Source organism: Leptodactylus fuscus, chromosome 10 (assembly GCF_031893055.1).
Source record: "Leptodactylus fuscus isolate aLepFus1 chromosome 10, aLepFus1.hap2, whole genome shotgun sequence".
NCBI classification, from domain to species: Eukaryota; Metazoa; Chordata; class Amphibia; order Anura; family Leptodactylidae; genus Leptodactylus; species Leptodactylus fuscus.
In genome coordinates this window covers 51,702,499-51,723,969 of record NC_134274.1, presented here as the reverse complement: position 1 = coordinate 51,723,969, position 21,471 = coordinate 51,702,499, and the positions used below count along the sequence as shown (strand labels likewise).

The window sequence follows — 21,471 nt, the reverse complement described above, 5'->3', positions numbered from 1 at the left end:
CCATCTAGTGGTTTTCTCAGTTAGTTACCCTATAAAAAATAAAGATACTAGATGAGTACATGGTTTACAGTACCCTAGTATATAATTCTGAGTTATGGATTCTAATTCCTTGGCCAGAGTTAAGAGTTCCTGCTAAGGCCCGGTACAGATCTGCGTTCAGGTCATTTTGTTCCCCTCTCCGCATGAAAAATACAGAGAGAAAAGTCCTGCAAGCAGCGCTTTTCTCTCCACATTGTTCATGCGGAAACCACACGGACCTCATTATAGTCTATGGTGTCCACGGGTTTCCTAAGGTAACTGCTTTTTTATCCAAACCTATACGCAGATGTGAACCAGGCCTTAGAGTGTCCCATGATCTGGAGGTCCTATCATGTCCTGCTTTATACAAACATCTCCCTGATATAAATGGACACAGCGTAATGTTTTATTTCCCCTGGGAAGGCATTGCAGGTCTTAAACACTTACTACCAGGTCCCCTTCTGACGCCAGGGGGGTCCCAGCCAGTGCTTAGTTTGTGATCAGCTTATGGTCAAGGACACCTTTTAGCAAGCAGAGATTGTCACAGGGGAGAACTTTAAGTAATCTGAAGGGTAATAGAAAAGTATTAGTAAAAGTTAATCATTAAAGTTAGATAGACTAGCAAGTTCCTTTTTTGTCTATCTTCCGTACCATCCAAAAATACTTACCATGAGATCACCAGTACAGAGGACTTTGACACCACTAGATTTTCAGAAGAATGTGACAAGTATTTCAAGTCACTTTGGATCTCCTGGTAAACAATAATTGTAACGTATCTGGCCAATTGTACAGCCTACGGTGTCAGTGAATTAATTATTACTGCCTCAGTATATAATTATTACATGTACTGTTATGTCTTCATTAAGTAAAGCTTATATTTTTGAGGTCATCTCCTTTGGTGTGGATACATTTTAATATCCCTTTGATAATATTATACTGTTATACTTATTTTATAAGATATCGGTGTAGCTTCACCAGTGATGGATATGAAAGAGTATGGGGTACAGTTTTCCATTAAATGACTCTTTGGCCCCTTAACCAACACCATTGTCTGCACAAATCTGGTAAAAGGCTATGTCTTGGCACAATTTCATTTTTTTCACTAACACTTTTGAGACCCCATCAGACAGATGTAATGTGTGTGGGATCCCACCAGTAAGTGTTCAGTTTCAGCGGTATCGCTATAGGTTGAATTAAACATTGCTTAGTTCCTACTGAAATCATTGGGCTCTCTCTGTACTGTAAGGGCATGTCTGGTCCTAAACCAGCAACATTCTTTGTACTTGCTCTTTGTTCTAGACAATCCTTAATGGGGAGAATGCTTACTAATCCAGATAATGTCTTTAAAGGGAACCTTTCACCACCTGCACCAATTCTTTACATTATTCGATAGGCACCACTTCACTGATTCTGGTAGAATTTTCTCTAGCTGCCACTCAGAGGTATATCCTGAAGCTTCTGCGCCCCAGTGCAAAATTTGCAATTTAGACTTAACCTTCCTTGTGCTATTTAGAATACTGGTATATTCTATGTAGCAGAGAGACCTTTAGGGCCCCTTGTTGACTGCTTCCACTGCACCCTCTATAGCTATGCATTCCCCTATGTCCCTGCCTCCACCATTCCTGAACAATTGGTGCTCTTAGTTTCAGCACTCCATATGCTATTTAGGCTCTCTACTTTGTTTTTGTTGTCTGTTTGCTCCAGTCTGGGACCGCCCACTTGACTGTAGGTAGCATAATTAACATATTGAGTGCTGCAATCAACAGCACCAATTGTTCAGGAGCTATATAAAACTATAAAACTGACAGTTCCTTAACATATCATACAAATCAATCATATAGTACAGTGGTTTTGGATAAGGCAATATTCACCTCTGCACTGGAGTAATGTCCGCCTGAAATTGGTGGATGAAAAAATCCTGCACGGAGGGCTTTTCCCTACTTCAATTTTAGTTTTACAACGAAGGACACAGGGGTTCCAACTGTCAATTGTTCTGGTCCTCTGATCCTAACATTTTTTTTTCTCACTTCTTGTATTTTTCAGCAAGCTGGCAGAGAGCTTTGACTTTATTTTTGATGGACAGAACACTATGAAGTACCTCAGTAAATATAGACATTGCCTTTACCATGAGAGATCATTTATTATGAATATAAGAAATCTAATGTAAATGTGTATTACATTACACAGGGTCAGAAAACACTTACATCACACCAGGACAGACAACAGACTTGTAGTAAACTTAATGTTATCTTTGTGTTTACATAGAGAGATAACCTACACTGTCTGAGCCTATATCAGCAAACTGCAATTAGCTGACCTGGTTGCCAGGAGATAACAGCTATGAAACCTTACAAACAATCCCACCATCAACATAACCACTTAAGGCTGCAGTCACATTAGCATTCAGGGACCGTTCAGGTACTCCGTCCCTTATTCAGCCTAAAATATATGGAGAGAAGTCCTTCAACCCAGGAAACCGACGGATAACTGGAAGATCCCATTGCAGTTTATGGGGTCAGTGAGTTTCTGGGAGTAATTGATTTTTAAGTGGATAGGGTTTCAGCTTTTCAGGTCTCCAAGTGAACCCAAAGAACCAAAACGAGTGATTATGAAGATAATCTTGTTTCCCTTAGTCCTAACAGCGGCACAATGTGGGGTATTTCTGCCCCTGTGTGCTGGTAGGACAGGCGGATATTTAATTAGCCAATCAAATGCGTGGCAGGCCCTATAAGAGGGCACAAGAACCTCCCCTCTGCGTGTAAATACAAAAGTACCTCCATTACATTTATATACAGTTTTATACATAAGATATGATTCCCAGGGTGGGAAATCTTGTGCCGCTGTTAGGACTAAGGGAAACAAGATTATCTTCATAATCACTCGTTCCCTGTCGTCCTCAACAGCGGCACAATGTGGGGATATAGCAAGCAGGTCCCCAAGATGGGTGGGACAAACCCATGACCGAACTTAAACTGGTCTGGGCAAAGGCAGTGGAATCTGCCACTTGGTCCTTCAGGCGGTAATGCCAAATGAAGGTGGATTCAGATGCCCAAGAGGCAGCTGCATATATTTGGTCCACAGACAAAGCACTTCTTTCTGCCCGTGAAGTGGACACTGCCCTGGTTGAATGGGCATGAAGGAAAGATGGAGCCGACAGCCCTTGGGCGGTATAGGCGACTCTAATAGTCTCGGTAACCCACCGGGATATTGTAGCTTTGGCGGCTTTGGCGCCCTTGTTTTTCCCCGTGTAGCTGACCAACAGGTTTTCAGTCCACCTAAAGGGGCGAGTGCGCTGCAAGTAGATCTGCAGGCATCTAACCACATCCAGCTTGTGCCATCTTTCTTCTTCAGCAGAAGAAGGGAACGGAAAAAATACTGGAAGGGAAATCAGTTGGTTCCTGTTTACAGCAGATGGCACCTTGGGACGAAACCCAGGGAGGAACCTAAGCTGTACATGGTCAGAGAAAAAGGTGGTATATGGCTCCTCAGCGGACAAAGCTTGTAGTTCACTAACGCGTTTGGCAGGTGTGACTGCCAATAGCAGCGCCATTTTGCCGGTTAGCGACTTGAGGGAGACCTCTTCCAGAGGTTCAAATGGCTGGCCACATAGGGCGTTCAGGACCGGAATAAGGTCCCATTGGTGGACAGGGGTGTTTACCACCGGTCTCAGCCTAGTTGCCCCTTTAATAAAGGTGCTCACTAAAGGATCCTGAGACAAACGCCTCCCCAGATAGGCGGACAGGGCCGCTACGTGTACCTTGAGTGTGGCCGCAGCAAGACCTCTGTCTAGTCCGTCTTGAAGGAAGTCCAGGATCGCCTCCGTAGGGGGATCGGTGGAGTCCACTTGATGCTGCAGACACCAGGCATTAAAGATGTTACCTATTCGACGGTAGTTCCTGTTAGTCGAATCTGCTCTGGCGCTGGATAGGGTCTTCAAGACGGCTTGTGACAGTCCTCTATTTCTCAATAGGGACTGGTCAACCTCCAGGCTGTCAGGTTGAGGCTCCGCAGATCCTGGCATCTCAGCTCTCCTTGGGTTACCAGGTCTGGGAGTGGGGGAAGCCTCCAATATATGCCCTGACTCATTTGTATGAGCTGAGCAAACCAAGCCCTTTTTGGCCAGAACGGGATTATGGCTATTCCCGAGGCTTGGTCCTGTCTTATTTTTATCAATACCTTCGGTATGATTGGAATTGGAGGGAATATGTAAAACAGCCTGAACCTCCATGGGATGGACAGGGCATCCACCGCCAAGGGATTGTCCTCCTGGTACAGAGAGCAGAAGGTCCCCACCTTGGCGTTGAGTCGGGTAGCCATAAGATCGACCTCCGGGAGACCCCATCTCTGGACGATCTGTTGAAATACGTCTGGATTGAGAGACCATTCTCCTGATACGGTAATACCCTGACTCAGCTGATCCGCTACTATGTTCAGGGAGCCCTTTATGTGAACAGCGGATAACTGGACCAGATTCTTCTCCGCCTAGGCAAATATGAGATTCGTCTCTCTCAGCAAGGTTGGTGACCTGGTGCCCCCTTGTTTGTTTATATAGACTACCACCGTCATATTGTCTGACCGGTTTTTGACAGACTTGCCTTTCAATTCTGGGGCAAAGTGTACTAGGGCCAGGTACACTGCTCTGAGTTCCTTGAGATTGGATGACCCCAGCTCCGGACATCTCCATCGTCCTTGTACAGTTTTGTCTTGACAATGGGCTCCCCATCCCCACTGGGATGCATCTGTTGTCAACAGGGTCCACACTGTCGGGACCGTGGACCTTCCGTCTTTCAGGTGTATCCACCATCTGAGGGAAAGACGGGTAGCGGGAGAAAGGCAGATCTTCTTGTGCAATCCCCGTGGAGACCTGTTCCAGGTTCTCAACACTTCCATCTGCAGGGGACGCAAATGCCATAAAGTCCAAGGCACCGCCCTGGCCGAGGATGACATCAGGCCCAGGACTCTCATGGCGGTCCGGATGGTTACCTGCCGAGTGCGCAATAGGAATCGTGCACTGGCTTGGATTCTTTCCTTCCTTGGACTGGAGAGGAAGATCTGCATCGCTTCTGAATCCACTATAAATCCGAGGAATTTTCTTCAGGTGGATGGAACGATTTCGGACTTCTCCCAATTGATAATCCTAACTCCTGTAGGAAGTTGATGGCAAGGTTGAGCTGCTGGAGGAGGGCAGCAGGAGACTGAGCTTTCAGTAGCCAGTCGTCTAGATAAGGGACGATGAAAAGACCCTGAAGTCTGAGGGTCGCAGCGACCGGAGCGATCACCTTGGTGAATACCAGTGGGGCGGATGTGATGCCGAAAGTCAGAGCTGTGAATTGATAGTGCTCCCTGTGGCCGGCCATAGCGACGGCAATCCTGAGGAACTTCCTGTGGAAATGAGCAATGGGGACATGTAGATAGGCGTCCCTCAAATCGAGGGTAACTATCACCTCTCCTGGCTGAAGAAACACAGCCACGGAATCCACGGTTTCCATTCGAAATGACCTCTTCCTGATAAACCGATTGAGGTACCTCAGATCTATTATCATCCTCCAGCCCCCGGTGAACTTGGGGACCAGAAAGACGGGGGAGTAGACTCCCAGACCGAGGTCTGAGGCTGGTATGTTCTCCAGGGCGCCCTTGGTAACATATTCGGCAACCAAGGCTTCTAGACTGGCCTGCTGAGAAGGTGGAAGAGTTTGGGTGGAAACGAACCGATCTGGAGGTGGAAGATGAAAGTCGATGTGATACCCGTGTTGTATGATCTTCAACACCCATGGGTCTTGGATATGGGTGAACCATGCTCTGGAAAAGGAGGAAAGACGTCCTCCCAGGAAGGGGGGCCACAGGGAGCTGCCCCACGTCAAAACTCAGGCTTCCTCTTGGTGTCCTCCTTGGAAGCGCCACGACCAGCTCCCCTAGGGCGATATCTAAAACGCCGTTGTTGGGAAGGGCGTCTATAATTAGAGGAAGAACCTCTGCCTCTAGAGGGAGCACGTCTGCCCCTGGATGCTTGAGGTAGGGACCTTCCCCTACCTTCAGTTAATCCCTCCATAATGGCGTCTATAAGCTTTGGCCAGACACCCTTCCCGGCTCAAAGGGGAGAGCACAGAGTGCTGCTTTAGACGCAAAATCTGCCCGCCAAGGCTTTAGCCAAAGGGGTCTACGGGCCGCAGTAGACAACGCCATAGATTTGGCGGAGATTTTTAATTGATGGCAGGAGGATTCCGCCAAATAAACTGCAGCCCTATGAACTCTTTTCATAGAGGCCAGAATCTCATCTCTGTCTACGCCCAAGTCTATATCCCGCTCCAAGGCGGCTAAGCGGTTGCGCAAAAAGTCACCAACCATAGAGGAGGCTATGGCCACAGAGGCTTGCGCGGAGGAAGCTGAGTAGACCTTCTTCAGAACGGAGTCCGCCCTACGATCCAGAGGGTCCTGAAGATTTGCACCATCTTCCAAGGGCACCAGGGTTCTGCGGGACAGCTTTGCTACGGCCAAATCCACCTTCGGGGGAGGCCCCCAGGAATCCCACTGGGTAGTGTTAATAGGAAACAAACTCTTGAAGATCCTGGAAAGCGAATGTCCTTTCTCTGGCTGTTTCCACTGCTGCGCCATAAGGTCGGTCAGCGTGGCGTCCGCATGGAAGGCAATATGTCCCCCAGAGGCAGACGTGGAGGCTTCCCCGTCAACATCTCGGCCCACTGTAGACCGGATGGACTTCAGCAGCCTGCCCGTTTGTTCATAATGGAACGCAGTTCTGCTGGAATAACTGAGTCGTCCTCGGAGGAATCATCCTCTGCCACCCGCAGGTGTTACAAGGGGGGGGAGAGAGACGAGGAACGGAGCTCAGAGCATGGTCTCCTGGTGAGCTGAGACAAGGTGCAATGGATCCCTTTGAGGGAATCATCCTGCAAAATAAAAAGGAGAGTACAAGCAAGGGAAAAACTATTTACCCAAGCGATGCCCAAACTCACCATCTCCTTGACCCATGCCATCATATCTCTGGGAGAGGGCTCCACAGGTGGAGGACCTCTGCACCCGCGACAACGGGCCCACTCATAGCCTGAAAATAGGCAAGTTATAGGACCAGTAGTACCCCGCAGGGCACAACCTTTCAAGCCGCTACCTACCATCAGGGAGCGGTGTGTCGCAATCGAAGCAGGAAAGATGTTTCCTCTTGGAAGGGGTTTTCCTCCTACCATCCCCAGGAGGGGTAGTAGAGGATGACATATCCTACAGAGAGAGATAATAGACCATGCAACACTGTCACCATGACATCATACCAGCTTTTAAAAAAAGGGTAAATCTTACCAGGTCCAGTAGACCGGACAGAGAGGTGACTTGGCGCCCAACGTGCGACTCGAACCCACGACCTTGAGATTAAGAGTCTCATGCTCTACCGACTGAGCTAGCCGGGCTGGCGCTGTGAACAGGATCTGAACCTGTGCGGGGAGACCCCATTGGATTTCGAGTCCAAAACCTTAACCACTCGGCCATCACAGCCGGTTCCCAATAAAGTTTGCAAACTGGAAAAGAGTTCAAGATCAATGAACACCACAATCGCACGCCTTCAGCAGATACTGCAGGAAGGTCTCTGACACCAGGCCAGCCAGCCTCTTAATTCTGGCCGGCTGGAAGTGGGCGGAGCCACAATCAAAGCAGGTGAGGCAACCTGCCCAGACAACTAACCCTGTAATCAGGGGTCTGCAAAGATATACATTCCCCCCCACCAAGAGGCCCTTAACACGGGCACTTACCCCCACATCTCCCCGTCTTTTCCGGCCTTTAATAAGGCCTGAATCTTCCCTGAGTGAGCGGCCGCCAGCGCCAGGCCGTTGCCATGGCGCTATGATACTTCCGGCGAAGCCGGAAGTGCGCGCTTACAGCGGCCGGCGGGGAACAGGATACACAACAGTGTGGTTCCACCCGCCGGCAGTCCGCGCAGCCACCAGAGGCGGCATGCGGAGTCCCCGAACGCTCACCAAAATGTCAGGTAAGTCACAAGGAGCAGGGGAAGCGGAGGAGAGGGGGGGCAGGGGGGATAGAGGGGGGTAGCCACACATGGCTAACAAGCACCTTCTCCCCGCAGGGCACAGAAGGTGACAAGAAGAAAACAACCGCTCAGGAGGTGAGTGATCCTGCTGAGCTTCTCAAAGAGGACACAAGTCCTCCCACCTGTCCTCTGTCCACACAGGACAGAAAAAAACACGCAGAGGGGAGGTTCTTGTGCCCTCTTATAGGGCCTGCCACGCATTTGATTGGCTAATTAAATATCCGCCTGTCCTACCAGCACACAAGGGCAGAAATACCCCACATTGTGCCGCTGTTGAGGACGACAGGGAACTTGACTGCTAGTGTGAACCTAGTGTAAGCTATTTGCTCACAGCAATTTAGAACAAAAATGCTCAGAATTTGCACAAAATATCAAATGATTAGCTTTGTTTCTATTGAATATTTCCCTGTACATTATTCTTTTCTTGTTTCTTTCTTGAATAACTCGATACAAATTAATAATTAAAAATAAAGCAAATGACGGGCCAAATTTGGCCGATCACGCCATGAATGTCTATTTTTGGCTAATCGTAGCTGAAAATTTCCAACACAATATTTTGACGTACAGAAGTCTGCACTGGCCAATGCAAAGTGTTCTTCACCGTATTTTATTAAACTATTTTATTAAATGTGGGTGTTTTTGAACACACAGCTTTTCCTGCTGCAGATTCTTTGCTACAATGTATGGGTGCATTCACAGTTCGGATACGCTGACTGATTCTGAACGTTAAAACATGTTAAGAATCAGCACGTATAAAGCAGATCCCATTCATTTCAATGGGAGCCGGCATACGAGCGCTCCCCATTGAAATGAATGGGCTGCTTTTTTTTCTACGAGCGCTCCCATTGAAGTGAATGGGAAGTGTTTAGAAGCGCTCGCGTGTACGGCTCGGAATGAGCCAAGCGCTTACGTCGTGTGAAGGGGCCCATAGAGAAAAATGCCGGCTCCCATTGAAATGAATGGGATCTGCTTTATACACGCTGATTCTGAACGTGTTTTAACGTTCAGAATCAGTCAGCGTATCCGAAGTGTGAATGCACCCTATGAATGGTATTAGCCAGAATTCCATCCACTTTTCAGGTACTGTAAAATGCAGCGTTTTTTGCCGCTGTGTTTTTGCAACGTGGGGCTTCAGCCTAAGATCATTACTAATAGTCTTGTGTATTTTAGCTGTTTCAGAAAATTCAATTAATTCTGCACCACTTACAATATTAGCATGGTAACTTGTTTTGCAAAGCGAGTTCCTGGAAACACCAATCTCCTTCAGTTCTGGCACACCCTGTGACCTTACTCAGTCTCTGATATTACACTTTTATATTTGCCATTGTAAATCATCACCGGGAAGGACGTTCATTATATGTGTGAATCACTTCTGTGACCTGTACTTCAGTTTTTCATTAATTATGTACTTCTTTTTAATGACTTTATCATCGTCTACTAAATGAATATTATTATAATAAAATGAAATGGAGATAAGGGATTTGTAAAAATCTATATTAAATATATATATATATATATATACTGTATGTTCATACCATCAGTAAAATCATCCCATGCAGGACTGAGTTTAGGGGTGTGAACCATGTGTGGCCCATCAGCTGTTTCTGCAGAATGGAGGGGCTTGAAAATGCCGAGATGTTATTAACAAGTGTATAGCAGTGTTACATTACTTTATATATGGAGCTATTGTGTGGCCACTGTTATTATTCAACGTCTGTATGGTGGTATGTACATTGTGCACGGCTATCCAGGTATTTTATAGTATATTGTATAGTATATTGACAGTGTATGGCACTGGAAGTGGAATGGTAATGTCATCTGTCCAGTGTTTGGTACTGTATGATATCCAATTAATATTATAAAGGTGAAAGTTTGTGAGTTTGGATGTTTGTGGGTTTGTGTGTTTGGATGTTTGTTCCTCAATCACGCAAAACCGGCGTTGATGATCCACCTACTCCGGCAGCTGTCAAGCTGGCCTTCCACTGAATTTATTCCTCATGCTGTGCCTGTGATTGTTCTGGCATCTCAGCAGCTCATTGGGAAGCCATATAATGAGCGTGTTGTTGGCGATGATAATCTGCCTGCTCCGGCGTTTTGGCAGCTGTCAAGCTAGCCTGCCGCTAAACTAATACCTTGCGCTGTGCCTGTGATTGATATGGCATCCCAGCAGCTCACTGGGACGTCATAAAATGAGCGTGTTGTTGGTGTCAATGATCCCCGTCAGCTCCGCTTGAGGAGAACTCTTTTGACTTCTGGCTACCTTCATAGCTGTCATTGTTTTAGAATTTTGCAACTAATTAGATTTTCTTTTTCCCGGCATGTTTAAAAGTAGCAAACTGCCAATTTGAATTAAAGGTGTTTTCCTATCCAGTGTGTCAGCATGTTGCCTGGAGCTGATCAGATAATATGAAAATGTGTGAACAGAATCCACTGAGGGTTAGCTTAGTGTTTACATAGAGAGATAACAGACCTGGCTTTATCAGAACTTGAGATAAGCTGCAGCCAAGAGCAGTGTAATATAGTATGTGAACATAAATTCATAACAGACGTGAAGCCATGTCATTTATCGGGATAAAAAGTAGCCTAAGTTTTAATCGAGGTTACAAACTATCTATGTGCCAAATTTCATCCAAATCCGTTCAACCGTTTTTGCGTGATTGAGTAACAAACATCCAAACACACAAACTTTCACATTTATAATATTAGTAGGATTATAATTTTAGTAGGATAGATCCCAATTCACTTAATAGAGGTTATTCAGCTGGAAATCTGTTATTCTGCTGCATGGTGACTGCACTATATCATGCAGTGGTGTCCGGTAAAATCCATGATGCACAAGATTTTTTTGTTTTTTTTTTAATTTTATTAATACCTGGGTGCCTATAGGAGCAGGGCTTCCATTTTAAGTGTTCATTTAATGAATTCTTCATGAGCTTTCCCAGTGCAATGTACCAATAAAACATGATATAACAGTAGCCTTAGGCTGTATTCACACTGAGTAACGCTGGCGTTTTTTGTGCTTATTTTTGCACATAGCGCCGCGTTAACACCGCGTTAACGTGGCGTATACGCCGCGTTAACGCCGGGCAACGCCACTGCAAAATAGCGCAGCGTTAACGCGGCGCTACGCGGCGCTATGTGCAAAAATAAGCACAAACAACACCAGCATTACTCAGTGTGAATACAGCCTTAAGTGGTTGGGAGCCAATGGAAGGTCCTGCACAGGGCACCATTCAACATGTGACTTTCCATTGCCCCAGTGATCCTCACAACTGAATGACCAATTGCAAAGGAGATTCAGGGAGTTGTTCAGTCAAAATAAAAATTCTTAGGCTAAGGCCCCAACGTTGTGAAAACACAGCATATAGCACTGGCTAAGTGAATGAGATTCTGGCTAATCTGAAATCCCTAAAAACACAGTGGAATAGCTGCATTTTCAGAAACAAAGCATGTCATTTTTGCCTGCAAAAATGCTTAAGTTTTTCCTTTAAGTTTAATAAGGGAAGAAAAACTGCAGAGAAAAATGCAGCAAAAAAGGAATAAAAAAACATTGTGGAGAAAAAGTGATGCGTTTCCGCTGCATTTTCTCTGCAGGGTTTTTTTCTAGCTGCGTTCTACAATGTGGGGCCTTGGCCTCAAAGTTTAACTGTTGTTTAATTTATTTTTCACTTTGTAGGGGTGTGTTAGGTGAATATTTTGATTTTAATACCTTATTAATCCTATTTTATTTCCTATTAATAGAAAACATTTTCTAAGTCTAAGGTTCCATGTTGTGAAAATGCAGCATTTTGGTTGTGTTGGAAAGGCCATGGAAACAAACAATTTGTTTTACATACAGTACCTGCAAAGTGGATGGGATTCTAGCTAACTCCATTCACACACTGCAGAAAAAAATCCACAGAAGGCTGAGACCCCACATTGCGGAAACGCAGCTTTTTTGTTGCAGTTTTTTGAGACAAAGCCAGGATTGGATTGAGCAGAGGGTAGAAGTGTAAGATCTTCTTATATATTTCCCATTCCTATAGTAGCCATTTTTGGCTTTGGCTCAAAAAACCCACAAAAAAAATCTGCAACAAAAAATCTGCATTTCTGCAACTTGGGGCCTCAGCCGAAAAGTGTTTTTAAGTGTGTGAGTTAAACCTGACGAAACGCTGGTATAATAGGTGTAGAAAATGAACTGCTGTTTTTTTCTGCAGCGCTTTTTTGCTTCCTCTTGCTATGTGGGGCATTAGCGTAAGGCCAGTTGCAGATAACTGTGGCCACACAGCCGGCCCTGAATTAAAGGAACAGGTGGTGCATGGGGTACACACAGATGGGGTGGGGGGGTTCACAATCTTATTTTTTGGCCAAAAACTATTTTTAAAGTATGGTTTAGTATACTAAAACTGTTTTAAGGCTGCAGCCCCATGGGATGGGAACAACACGATTTTCCCGCGGTGAAAACGCCACAGAAAAATCACGGCATTACAGTCAGGGCAAAATGGATGTAATTCTAGCAAATTCTATGCCCACTTTGTAGTAAAAACCATGGTGCGGACATGCCGGAAATCGCAGCATGTCAATTATACCTATGTAAACACCAGCGGTTTCCCCATAGGTATAATAGTAACAGAAATTTAGTTATCTGAAATTCTATTGAAGCGATTTTTAAGTTGTCCCTATATGTTAGATACAGAGGTAACAATTACCTAATAATAAAGGGGTTGGCTGCTCTCTCACACATTATTGCAGCCACAAGCAGGTTGTATTCATTGCATGTACCGTATTAGTGATGAAATATTTCACTTCCATCAGCCATTAAAACCAACCAAAAGACTCCTGCAAAAGGCTAAACCTGTTGGAATAGAATAGTAATTGCTACCGATGCCAATAAATCTGCAAACTAATGCAAGCTCATTTACAGTCTGTCGTTTTATTAGCATCGGGAGTAATGGTTGTGTCTTTTAGACAGACGCCTTTAGGCTTAAAATTAATGTTCATTTAGTGGAATAAACTCACAGTCTTAATGCACAGAACACAATGGAAATGTATTTTCAGATTCTTAAAATTTATAGAGCAATTCCAGCAACATTATTGGTATAGTAAATCTAGATGAGTCTTTCTAAAGTTGTTTTCTTTCATTCTAAATGTTATTTTTCATACAGTCATGTTCCTTTATTTAACCTTGGGAGATTTTCATTGCTCCTTGTCACTTCCTTATGAGCAATTCACTGTGGAGTGGGGGAAGGGAAATGACAACTGTGCAGAATAAATACACAGATCTACGGAAAAAAAAAAAATTGTGGAATTCTCGCAGGTGACTTTGTACTTTTTGGAATCGGCTTTTTGTCCTGATTTCAAAATGCATATATAGTTTTCACCTATAGATTCCACAGAGCGGCATCATTATTATAAGGTATAGGAAATTTCATATGCACAATATGACCAGAAATTAAAAGTGCTTGACATTAGACTGTAGTTGATACGATTTTTCAAGGTTTTCCCTAGATATCATCCAACAGTAATCGACCATTCTTAAGTCCTAAAACCTTGGTAGCGATGTTCCATTACTTTAATGTTCTGGTGAAACCGCTCACCTCGTTCATCGCTTACATACCCAAGATTTAGAGGGAAGAAATCTAAATGTGAATTTCCTCAACACCGAATATATTCTGGAGATTTATTTTTTCTAAGAAGTTTTCACAGATCCACTTCTGAATCTGAATCTGTTCGGATGATTGAAACACTGTCGGGGTATTTTTCTCCTTTTAAGCTGTATTCACACTGAGTAACGCTGGCGTTTTTTGTGCTTATTTTTGCACATAGCGCCGCGTTAATTCCGGGCAACGCCACTGCAAAATAGCGCGGAGTTAACGCGGCGTATGCGCGGCGCTATGTGCAAAAATAAGCACAAAAACGCCTGCGTTACTCAGTGTGAATACAGCCTAAGGGTATGTTCACACAGTGGAATTTGCATTCCTTGTATGAACATTACGCGCGGCTAGCTGCGACGGGATGCAGACGCAGTGCACCGGCATTCTGTTGCGCAGTGGCGTAACTAGGAATGGCGGGGCCTCGTGGCAAACTTTTGACATGGGGCCCCCCCGACACCGAAGATCTCTACCGAGTCCCTCCTACGCATTCCTGCGCGCTCTATTATGACCAATAGTGGACCCTGCACACAGTATTATGTCCCTTAGAGGCCCCTGCACACAGTATTATGTCCCATAGTGGCCCCTGCACACACCATTATGCCCCATAGTGTCCCCTGCACACAGTATTATGCCCCATAGTGGCCCCTGCACACAGTATTATACCCCATAGTGGCCCCTGCACACAGTATTATTCCCCATAGTGGCCCCTGCACACAGTATTATGCCCCATAGTGGCCCCTGCACACAGTATTATACCCAATAGTGGCCACTGCACACAGTATTATCCCCCATAGTGGCCCCTACAGGACTAAATACTGTCACGTCACCCGCTGACCGCTATACCAGGACAATTGTGGATAAAAAAATCTGGTCATGTGCATTACAATTTAGTAACTCCATGTGCCTCATATTAATAGCAGTTAACCCCATCATGTCCCTCACATTAACCCCTGTGTGCCTCACCATAAGAGTTACTGATATGTGAGAGACATGGAGGTAATAATAAAGTATCTTCATTACTATTACCCCCATATGTCTCACATATCAGTAACTCTTATGGTGAGGCACATGGAGTTACTAAAACAAAAGTAATCACCCCAAATGCCTGATATTAATAAGTACAGTAACCCCAGTATGTACCTGTGTATCTTTAGTTTCATTTTCCTGGAGCAGCTTCTTCCTCTTCTTCTCTTGCAGGACGGCAGGAGCTCGGTAGGGATAAGCCCCGCCTCCTGGGCTCTCCTCAGCCCTCTCATTGGTGGGCAGACGACAGGCAGAGAAAGGGAGGGGGGAGAGAGGGGGAACGTCCTGAAGCACTGAGAGGAGCCAGAGCTGCAGCTCCTGTGTGTCAGCCGTTGCTGCCGCTTCGGGGCCCCCTGTTGGTGGAAAGTATTCCACCAACAGGGGGCCCCGATCATTATACTCGGGGGTCCGAAAAGACCTCCGAGAATAATGATAGCAGCAGTAGCAGCTGTCACCGGGCCCCTAATGTCCCGGGCCCTGTGGCAGCTGCCTCTGCTGCCTCCATGGTAGTTACACCACTGCTGTTGCGGCATTCTGCTCCAGATTAGGACCAAATAAATGGGCCTAATCAGGAAGGGAGACTTGTGCTGCAGCTGAGTAAGCCACGGAAACCGCAGCAAGATAGGGCAGCTTGCAGAAAAAAGAAGCGAGCAGCTCCCATTGAAGTCAATGGGAGCTGTTTTTGGCAGTGGATTTTGAGGCGCATTCCATGTCAAAATCCGCTGCCAAAAGACTCCGTGTGAACTAGACCTTACTGATGTTGTCCCTGTAAGAAAATTCACAACTGAGGACTCGTTCACATTTGTGCCCAGTCTCCATTCATACAGGTTTCCGTTTCCTGCACAAAATAGAGCAGGAGACGGAAACCTGCAGGAGTCTTTCACACCCATTCATTTGAATGGGTTGGAAAGATGTCCGGCCGTGAGCGTTTTATGCTCTCCGCCGCGAATCCGTTTTTTTAAAACTGGATACAGAGTCCTGCATGTCACGGCCGGACCCGGTCTGACAGGTTTCCGTCTTCTGCATGCAGAAGACGGAAACCTGAAAATGGAGTCCGGGCGCTAGTGTGAACCCAGCATGAGTAAGACAATCAAAGGAATGGGAATAACATAGGAAAGACCACATACATTGAAAATGCAGAAATAACGTAATAACAAAAATACTTCTCTCTCAGAAACTTTATGTGATAGAGCAAAACTAAGCATATTTTTGGAATCAGCACATCAAACTCCACAAAACAGACACATTGCCTTTGCTGGTGATTTTTTTGTGTTGACCAGTGATATTTGCTTTTTTTTAAAAAAAAAAAAAAAATGCCAGCCACAGCCAAAAAGTGCTGCAGGAAAAAGCGCAGAAGTGAAGGAGGGGATTGCAGGTTCCCACACCAGGACTAGCTGAAATGTTTGTGTGTCAGTCTGTGCATTGTAAATTTATTACCTCTGCCCCCTGGTGCACTAGAGGGAGTAACTTTTTGATGATACATTGTCAGAAAGGAGAAAATTAACCCATTAATGAGAAAAATAGCAATTAGTCAAAAGCAGATAGTGAAGGAAGGTTTCTGTAGAGGAGGCTGTGGCACAAAAGATGGCATTATTACTGTGTAGGTGGCACTGACGTAGGATGGGAAGCCTTGTGTATAGACATGTTGTCAAGGCTTGGTGGTCATGGTGGCAAAGCAGAGGGAAAGGTAAATATTACTAACATCTATAGATATGACAGAGTTGATGTTTGCAAGGAGAAGGAAGGGGGGCCAAGCTGAGATTCTGCTCCAAGGCTCAAAAAAAATCATGCAAAAAACCTCCATGCCCTCTTGTGTTATATCACATTTTAGCAGCTGACTGGGGAATTGAACCCTGAATCCGTTTTTCACAACCTGTTATTGCTAGAACCTACACATTTATCATTAATGGCAATGTTGATTCCCCCAGAGTGTGACTATGCAAGTTGCAAGGTGGCAGTCACATCTGGGACCTGCTGTCCCAAAGACACCAGCATTGTAAATAGCATACAGTAGGTAGGGAACCTGGGGTGCAATTTACTGAGAACTTGCATATAGACTTATTCTGAGCTGGATGGAAAATGTCTCCCTGGCCACCTTACTGCCATGTCTCCCCAGTCACTATTAGATTTTTTCACCTAGTCGTAGTTTCTTGCCTTGAATGGCTATTTTTGAGAAATATGGTGGAGGTACAATGGTAAGTATGTCTATGGTCACCCAGCTATTTCTAAAGCATTAGAAAACGCTGTAACTTTACTAGTAAGACTACATTCAGATGAACAAGGTGCAAAATGTCCATTTTTCTTGACCATTTTGAACACGAGGGGCACCCATTTTCACAGATTCCCCCTGCATTTGAGTATACGGAGGGATTCATGAAAACAGACAAAAACAGGACATGACCTATATTTTGACTGTCTGTTACGACCGGCCATCAAAACAATGCCCCCATTCACTGATATAGAATTCAATGCTGCCGTGTGACGTTGGTTATAAAACGGACATGACATGGCCGTTACTCACTGTTGTGTGAATGTAACTTTGGGTTTTTGTTATTGGGGAAATGACATTCAAGTCAATAAATGAAAGCCTAATAAGTTGCTTTGTTTTTGGCAGAGAAGAAGAATTGGATAAAAGTTTGTGCCTTTAATAAGATTGGGGCATTACTGTATCCTCTGGGGTGAATGAGATACAACAATAGAGGCCTAGAACTTCACAGCAGATGCTGCCCCATGTCCTGTAGCATTACGTGACAATTATGGGAACCCGATTACCACCAGCCTTCAGCACCACATTATTTTCTACTGTTTTCTCTTCCAAGCAGATTAATTGTGTTAGATTGTAATCTCCTGTAAGATAAAAATATCTTTTATTTCTGCATGAGTGTTCTTCTTTAAAAGAAGCCAAATGTGAATAACACCGCAGTGACTGTACGACAGAGCCACATGCACCAGCCAAGTATTTTATCCCTAGTACTTAAAGAGGATATTTTACCCAAATAATTTCCAAAGATTATTTTTAAAAGGTCATCCAATGAAGGATACAAAGAAGTATTTTCTACAATTGTATGCTGTAGTATTTCTAGTGGTAGACCCATGGTAGAATGTGACCCATGCTCGCTGACATTACTGTGTGTGCATGTCCACTAACATGGACCTTGCGCCGGAGTCTCTGAATGGAGACATCAATGCAACTGTGTCCATTGCAGTATATTGTACCTCTATTGAAAGACAGATTCAGCATTCAAAATAATAATACTATAGTATAATATAATATGCACAACTGCTGCACGCAACATGCTCAGAATTCTAAGACTTTCCCTTTGTGAATACATTTAGAGATTGTCTTTTCTGCCACCTTGACATTGTTACACAGGGTATTGATGTATCATGGCGTTAGGAGGAGATGCAGATAATATAATTCTCTAAAGCACACACCATTAAATATTTAGAGGCTAATGTGTGAGCATGTGTCTGTAGAAGAATTGGCACATCAGGCTGATTTTTGTTTTTCTTTTAACATATTAACAAAGTTTGTTGATTTTGAAGCTCATCAGCGTTACGATGACTTTGCTCATGGTCACTTTCCCGTGTTTGCAACAAGGTTAGGGTGAGGTAAGCCAAAAAGCCAATGTACTGGATATAGAACACATCATAGCCTCAATAAATAATAAAAGGAGTCATAGTCATCTTAATGATCCCCGGCTGGTCCCATGCTGGTCTCTGTATCCTGGCCTCCAGCGTTGACATCCTGATACAATACGGAGATGTTGCCACTGCCAGTAATGACTGGCATGAGCAGTGACCTGTCAACAACAGCGGGCATCATTTCTATAACAATCTAAGTGTGAGGACCTGTCACCAAATACAGAATATCAACTCAACAATTTATAGCACGAGGCAACTGGAAGAGATTTCACAAATCGCATCGACATACTGTGGACATTTCCTAAAAGAAAAATAAATTGTGGATTTTTTTTTTTTTTTTTTTTGCTAATTCTGGTTTAAAGTTGCTTTAGTTTTTTTTTTTTTTATCACAAATGTTATTTCTTGTAATGTGATAGTTGTGAAATAAGTGATAAATCCAAAGCTCGTAACACAAATGGAGTTTGCTGTGGATTCAACAGAAATTGTGGCATTATCTTTGGTGTATTTAGTGTAATAGCCATGGTTATGTCTGTGTACACACAAGGTTCATGGAATGGTTATCAATCTGAAACAAACGACTCATCATTTCCTATAAAACATTATTTTATAGACACAGAAAAGTCCCAACAGAACCAAACAGATGACTCAAACCCTGAAGACGGTTCACTAAAGAAGAAACAAAGGAGACAGAGGACACATTTTACTAGCCAGCAGCTGCAAGAACTGGAGGCCACTTTCCAGAGGAACCGATATCCTGATATGAGCACCAGGGAGGAAATTGCAGTCTGGACCAACCTCACTGAGGCGAGAGTCAGGGTAAGTACTAGATGTAGTCACCCTTCTCAAGAAACCAATAATCTTATATTACGCTAAAACACATTATAATAATAGGATGACAAAATATTGTGATGAATCTTGCTGCATAGAAATGGGTAAAGTCTATAACAAACCCAGAAAAAAATCATTGGGTTGACTGGATTTAGAATTAGGTGTATGGAGTTTGGTTAATGGTAAATCCCCCACCACTCCGGAGCTGCTGTTCTGGTGGTCTTGTCAGACTTTGCCTATTTGTCTTTTGGTGATGACATGTCGTACACACATGTGACCAGTGCAACCAATCACTGACCTCAGTGTTCTGATAATGTATATACACCCATCCCTATGGAGTCTGGTATGAGATTGCATTGGTCATTTGTTCATGCACAACACTGCAAAGAGTAATACTCTGCATGAGAATATGGCTCGTTTTTCCAGAGTCTTAAGATGAAATAGATCAATTGATCAATGCCAGTACATTGCATTTTAGGAGATTTGTTTTAATGTTTAGTATTGGATGGCTGAGACAAGTACTTAGTCAAGTGGCAAAGTTGACATCAATTTCTACTGCACAATAAATAATATAAATGATGACATCAATGTTAAATACTGAGTCACCATGCTGCAGCTAATGTTGTATGATCTATATTTCGTTCCTATAGGTTTGGTTCAAAAACCGGAGAGCCAAATGGAGGAAACGAGAAAGGAATCAGCAAGCTGAACTCTGCAAAAATAGTTTTGGAGCCCAGTTCAATGGACTTATGCAGCCCTATGACGATATGTACTCTGGATACTCTTATAACAACTGGGCCACCAAAGGCCTTGCAACTAGCCCCCTATCTGCCAAGAGTTTTCCTTTTTTTAACTCCATGAATGTAAGTCCTTTGTCATCCCAACCAATGTTCTCGCCACCCAACTCAATTGCTTCAATGACCATGCCTTCATCTATGGTTCCTTCAGCAGTGACTGGAGTTCCAGGCTCTAGCCTTAACAATTTGGGAAACATTAACAACTTTAATAGTCCCAGCCTCAATTCAGCTGTTTCAGCCAGTGCCTGTCCCTATGCATCCACAGCCAGTCCCTATATGTACAGGGACACTTGCAATTCAAGCTTGGCAAGTTTGAGGCTGAAAGCTAAGCAACATGCCAATTTCACATACCCAGCAGTACAGACTCCGGCTTCCAACCTAAGCCCTTGTCAGTATGCTGTGGATCGGCCAGTATGAAGGACCACGTGCCAAAGACTTGATGGTAGCCATAATGCAGAAGACCCAATTGCCCTGCAGGAGATGCTTGTTTTTATAAAAAAAAATAAAAAAATGGGCATGAAGATTTCTCTGAGAAATCATTTCCATTTTTAAAGTGAGAGATTAACCTGCAGACTGAAATTTGTTTTTGGTTCAAGAGGACATTCTATATACTTCATCGGGAAGACAGTGTTTCCAATCCAAAGAAAACTGAATTCCATGATCATGAGTAGTCTTGCTTTTATAAGGCAAGTTGTTTAATTGTTGTGGTTTTTATTGAAGCTCCGGTCTTTGTACAGTTGACTAAACCAAGATGTATCACATGTATAGGTCACAAATGCAGAGAAGATCAACGACTACTTATTTATCATAAGGACGACCCCAAAAAATCAGTGAACTATACCGCAGACATGTGCATGACTGTTCTCAAGATGTCCAACCGGCAGACACACATGAAATCTAAGGAAATAGGATGTATATATATTATAAAATATAAAATGAAACTTTTTTTTCTTGTTTTGTATGTGGAATACTCTATAAAATAGAATTTAAACATAAGGCGATGCTTTGTCCCAGGTGGTGCAGACTGCAAGGCCACAGACCATATTTTTGCTTCAAGCCTGCTTGGGATTTACTTTGAAGGTGTAACTTTTAACAATGGTCATTTCTTTTTCAACAAGTTTCAGTGCCCCTATCCCCTTTCTTCTTTCTCAGTTCCATTTGAAAGGCAAAAAATAAAATAAACGTTGAATCATTTGATTTCTAGATGTCTTCTTATTGACGTTACTATTCTTGTTATCCCTGTGATATACACTGCCCCCGCAGGCCAGCACGAGTATAACACAACGGATTAGTTTTGCCAATAGAAATGTTTAATACTGTGAAGGAGATTGGTGCATCCTAATGTATTAGTGTTCATGGTAATTTTTTTTTTTTTTTTACTGATTTTTTTTGCAATCATCAATTTCTCAACTAGTTTTGCCCTGTTGAAGAGCAAACATACTGCAGACATGAATTCTCCTTAACCCCACTAGTGTTC

General features: G+C 43.9%; 1 protein-coding gene and 1 non-coding gene across 2 annotated transcripts in view; one reads left to right on the top strand and one right to left on the bottom strand.

The window, feature by feature from the left end:
- The window catches only part of LOC142183303 (pituitary homeobox 3), a 54,022-nt gene extending 32,850 nt beyond the window's left edge, over positions 1-21,172 (top strand). The window contains exons 3-4 of the mRNA XM_075258335.1: positions 18,980-19,185; positions 19,848-21,172. Coding sequence (XP_075114436.1) covers positions 18,980-19,185; positions 19,848-20,411 — 770 coding nt within the window. The 3' untranslated portion in view covers positions 20,412-21,172. The remainder of the gene's footprint in view (positions 1-18,979; positions 19,186-19,847) is intronic.
- On the bottom strand, positions 7,437-7,518 carry TRNAS-CGA (transfer RNA serine (anticodon CGA)). Its single transcript has one exon. It is a non-coding gene; the product is annotated as a tRNA-Ser (tRNA).
- Positions 21,173-21,471: the final 299 nt, after the last annotated feature.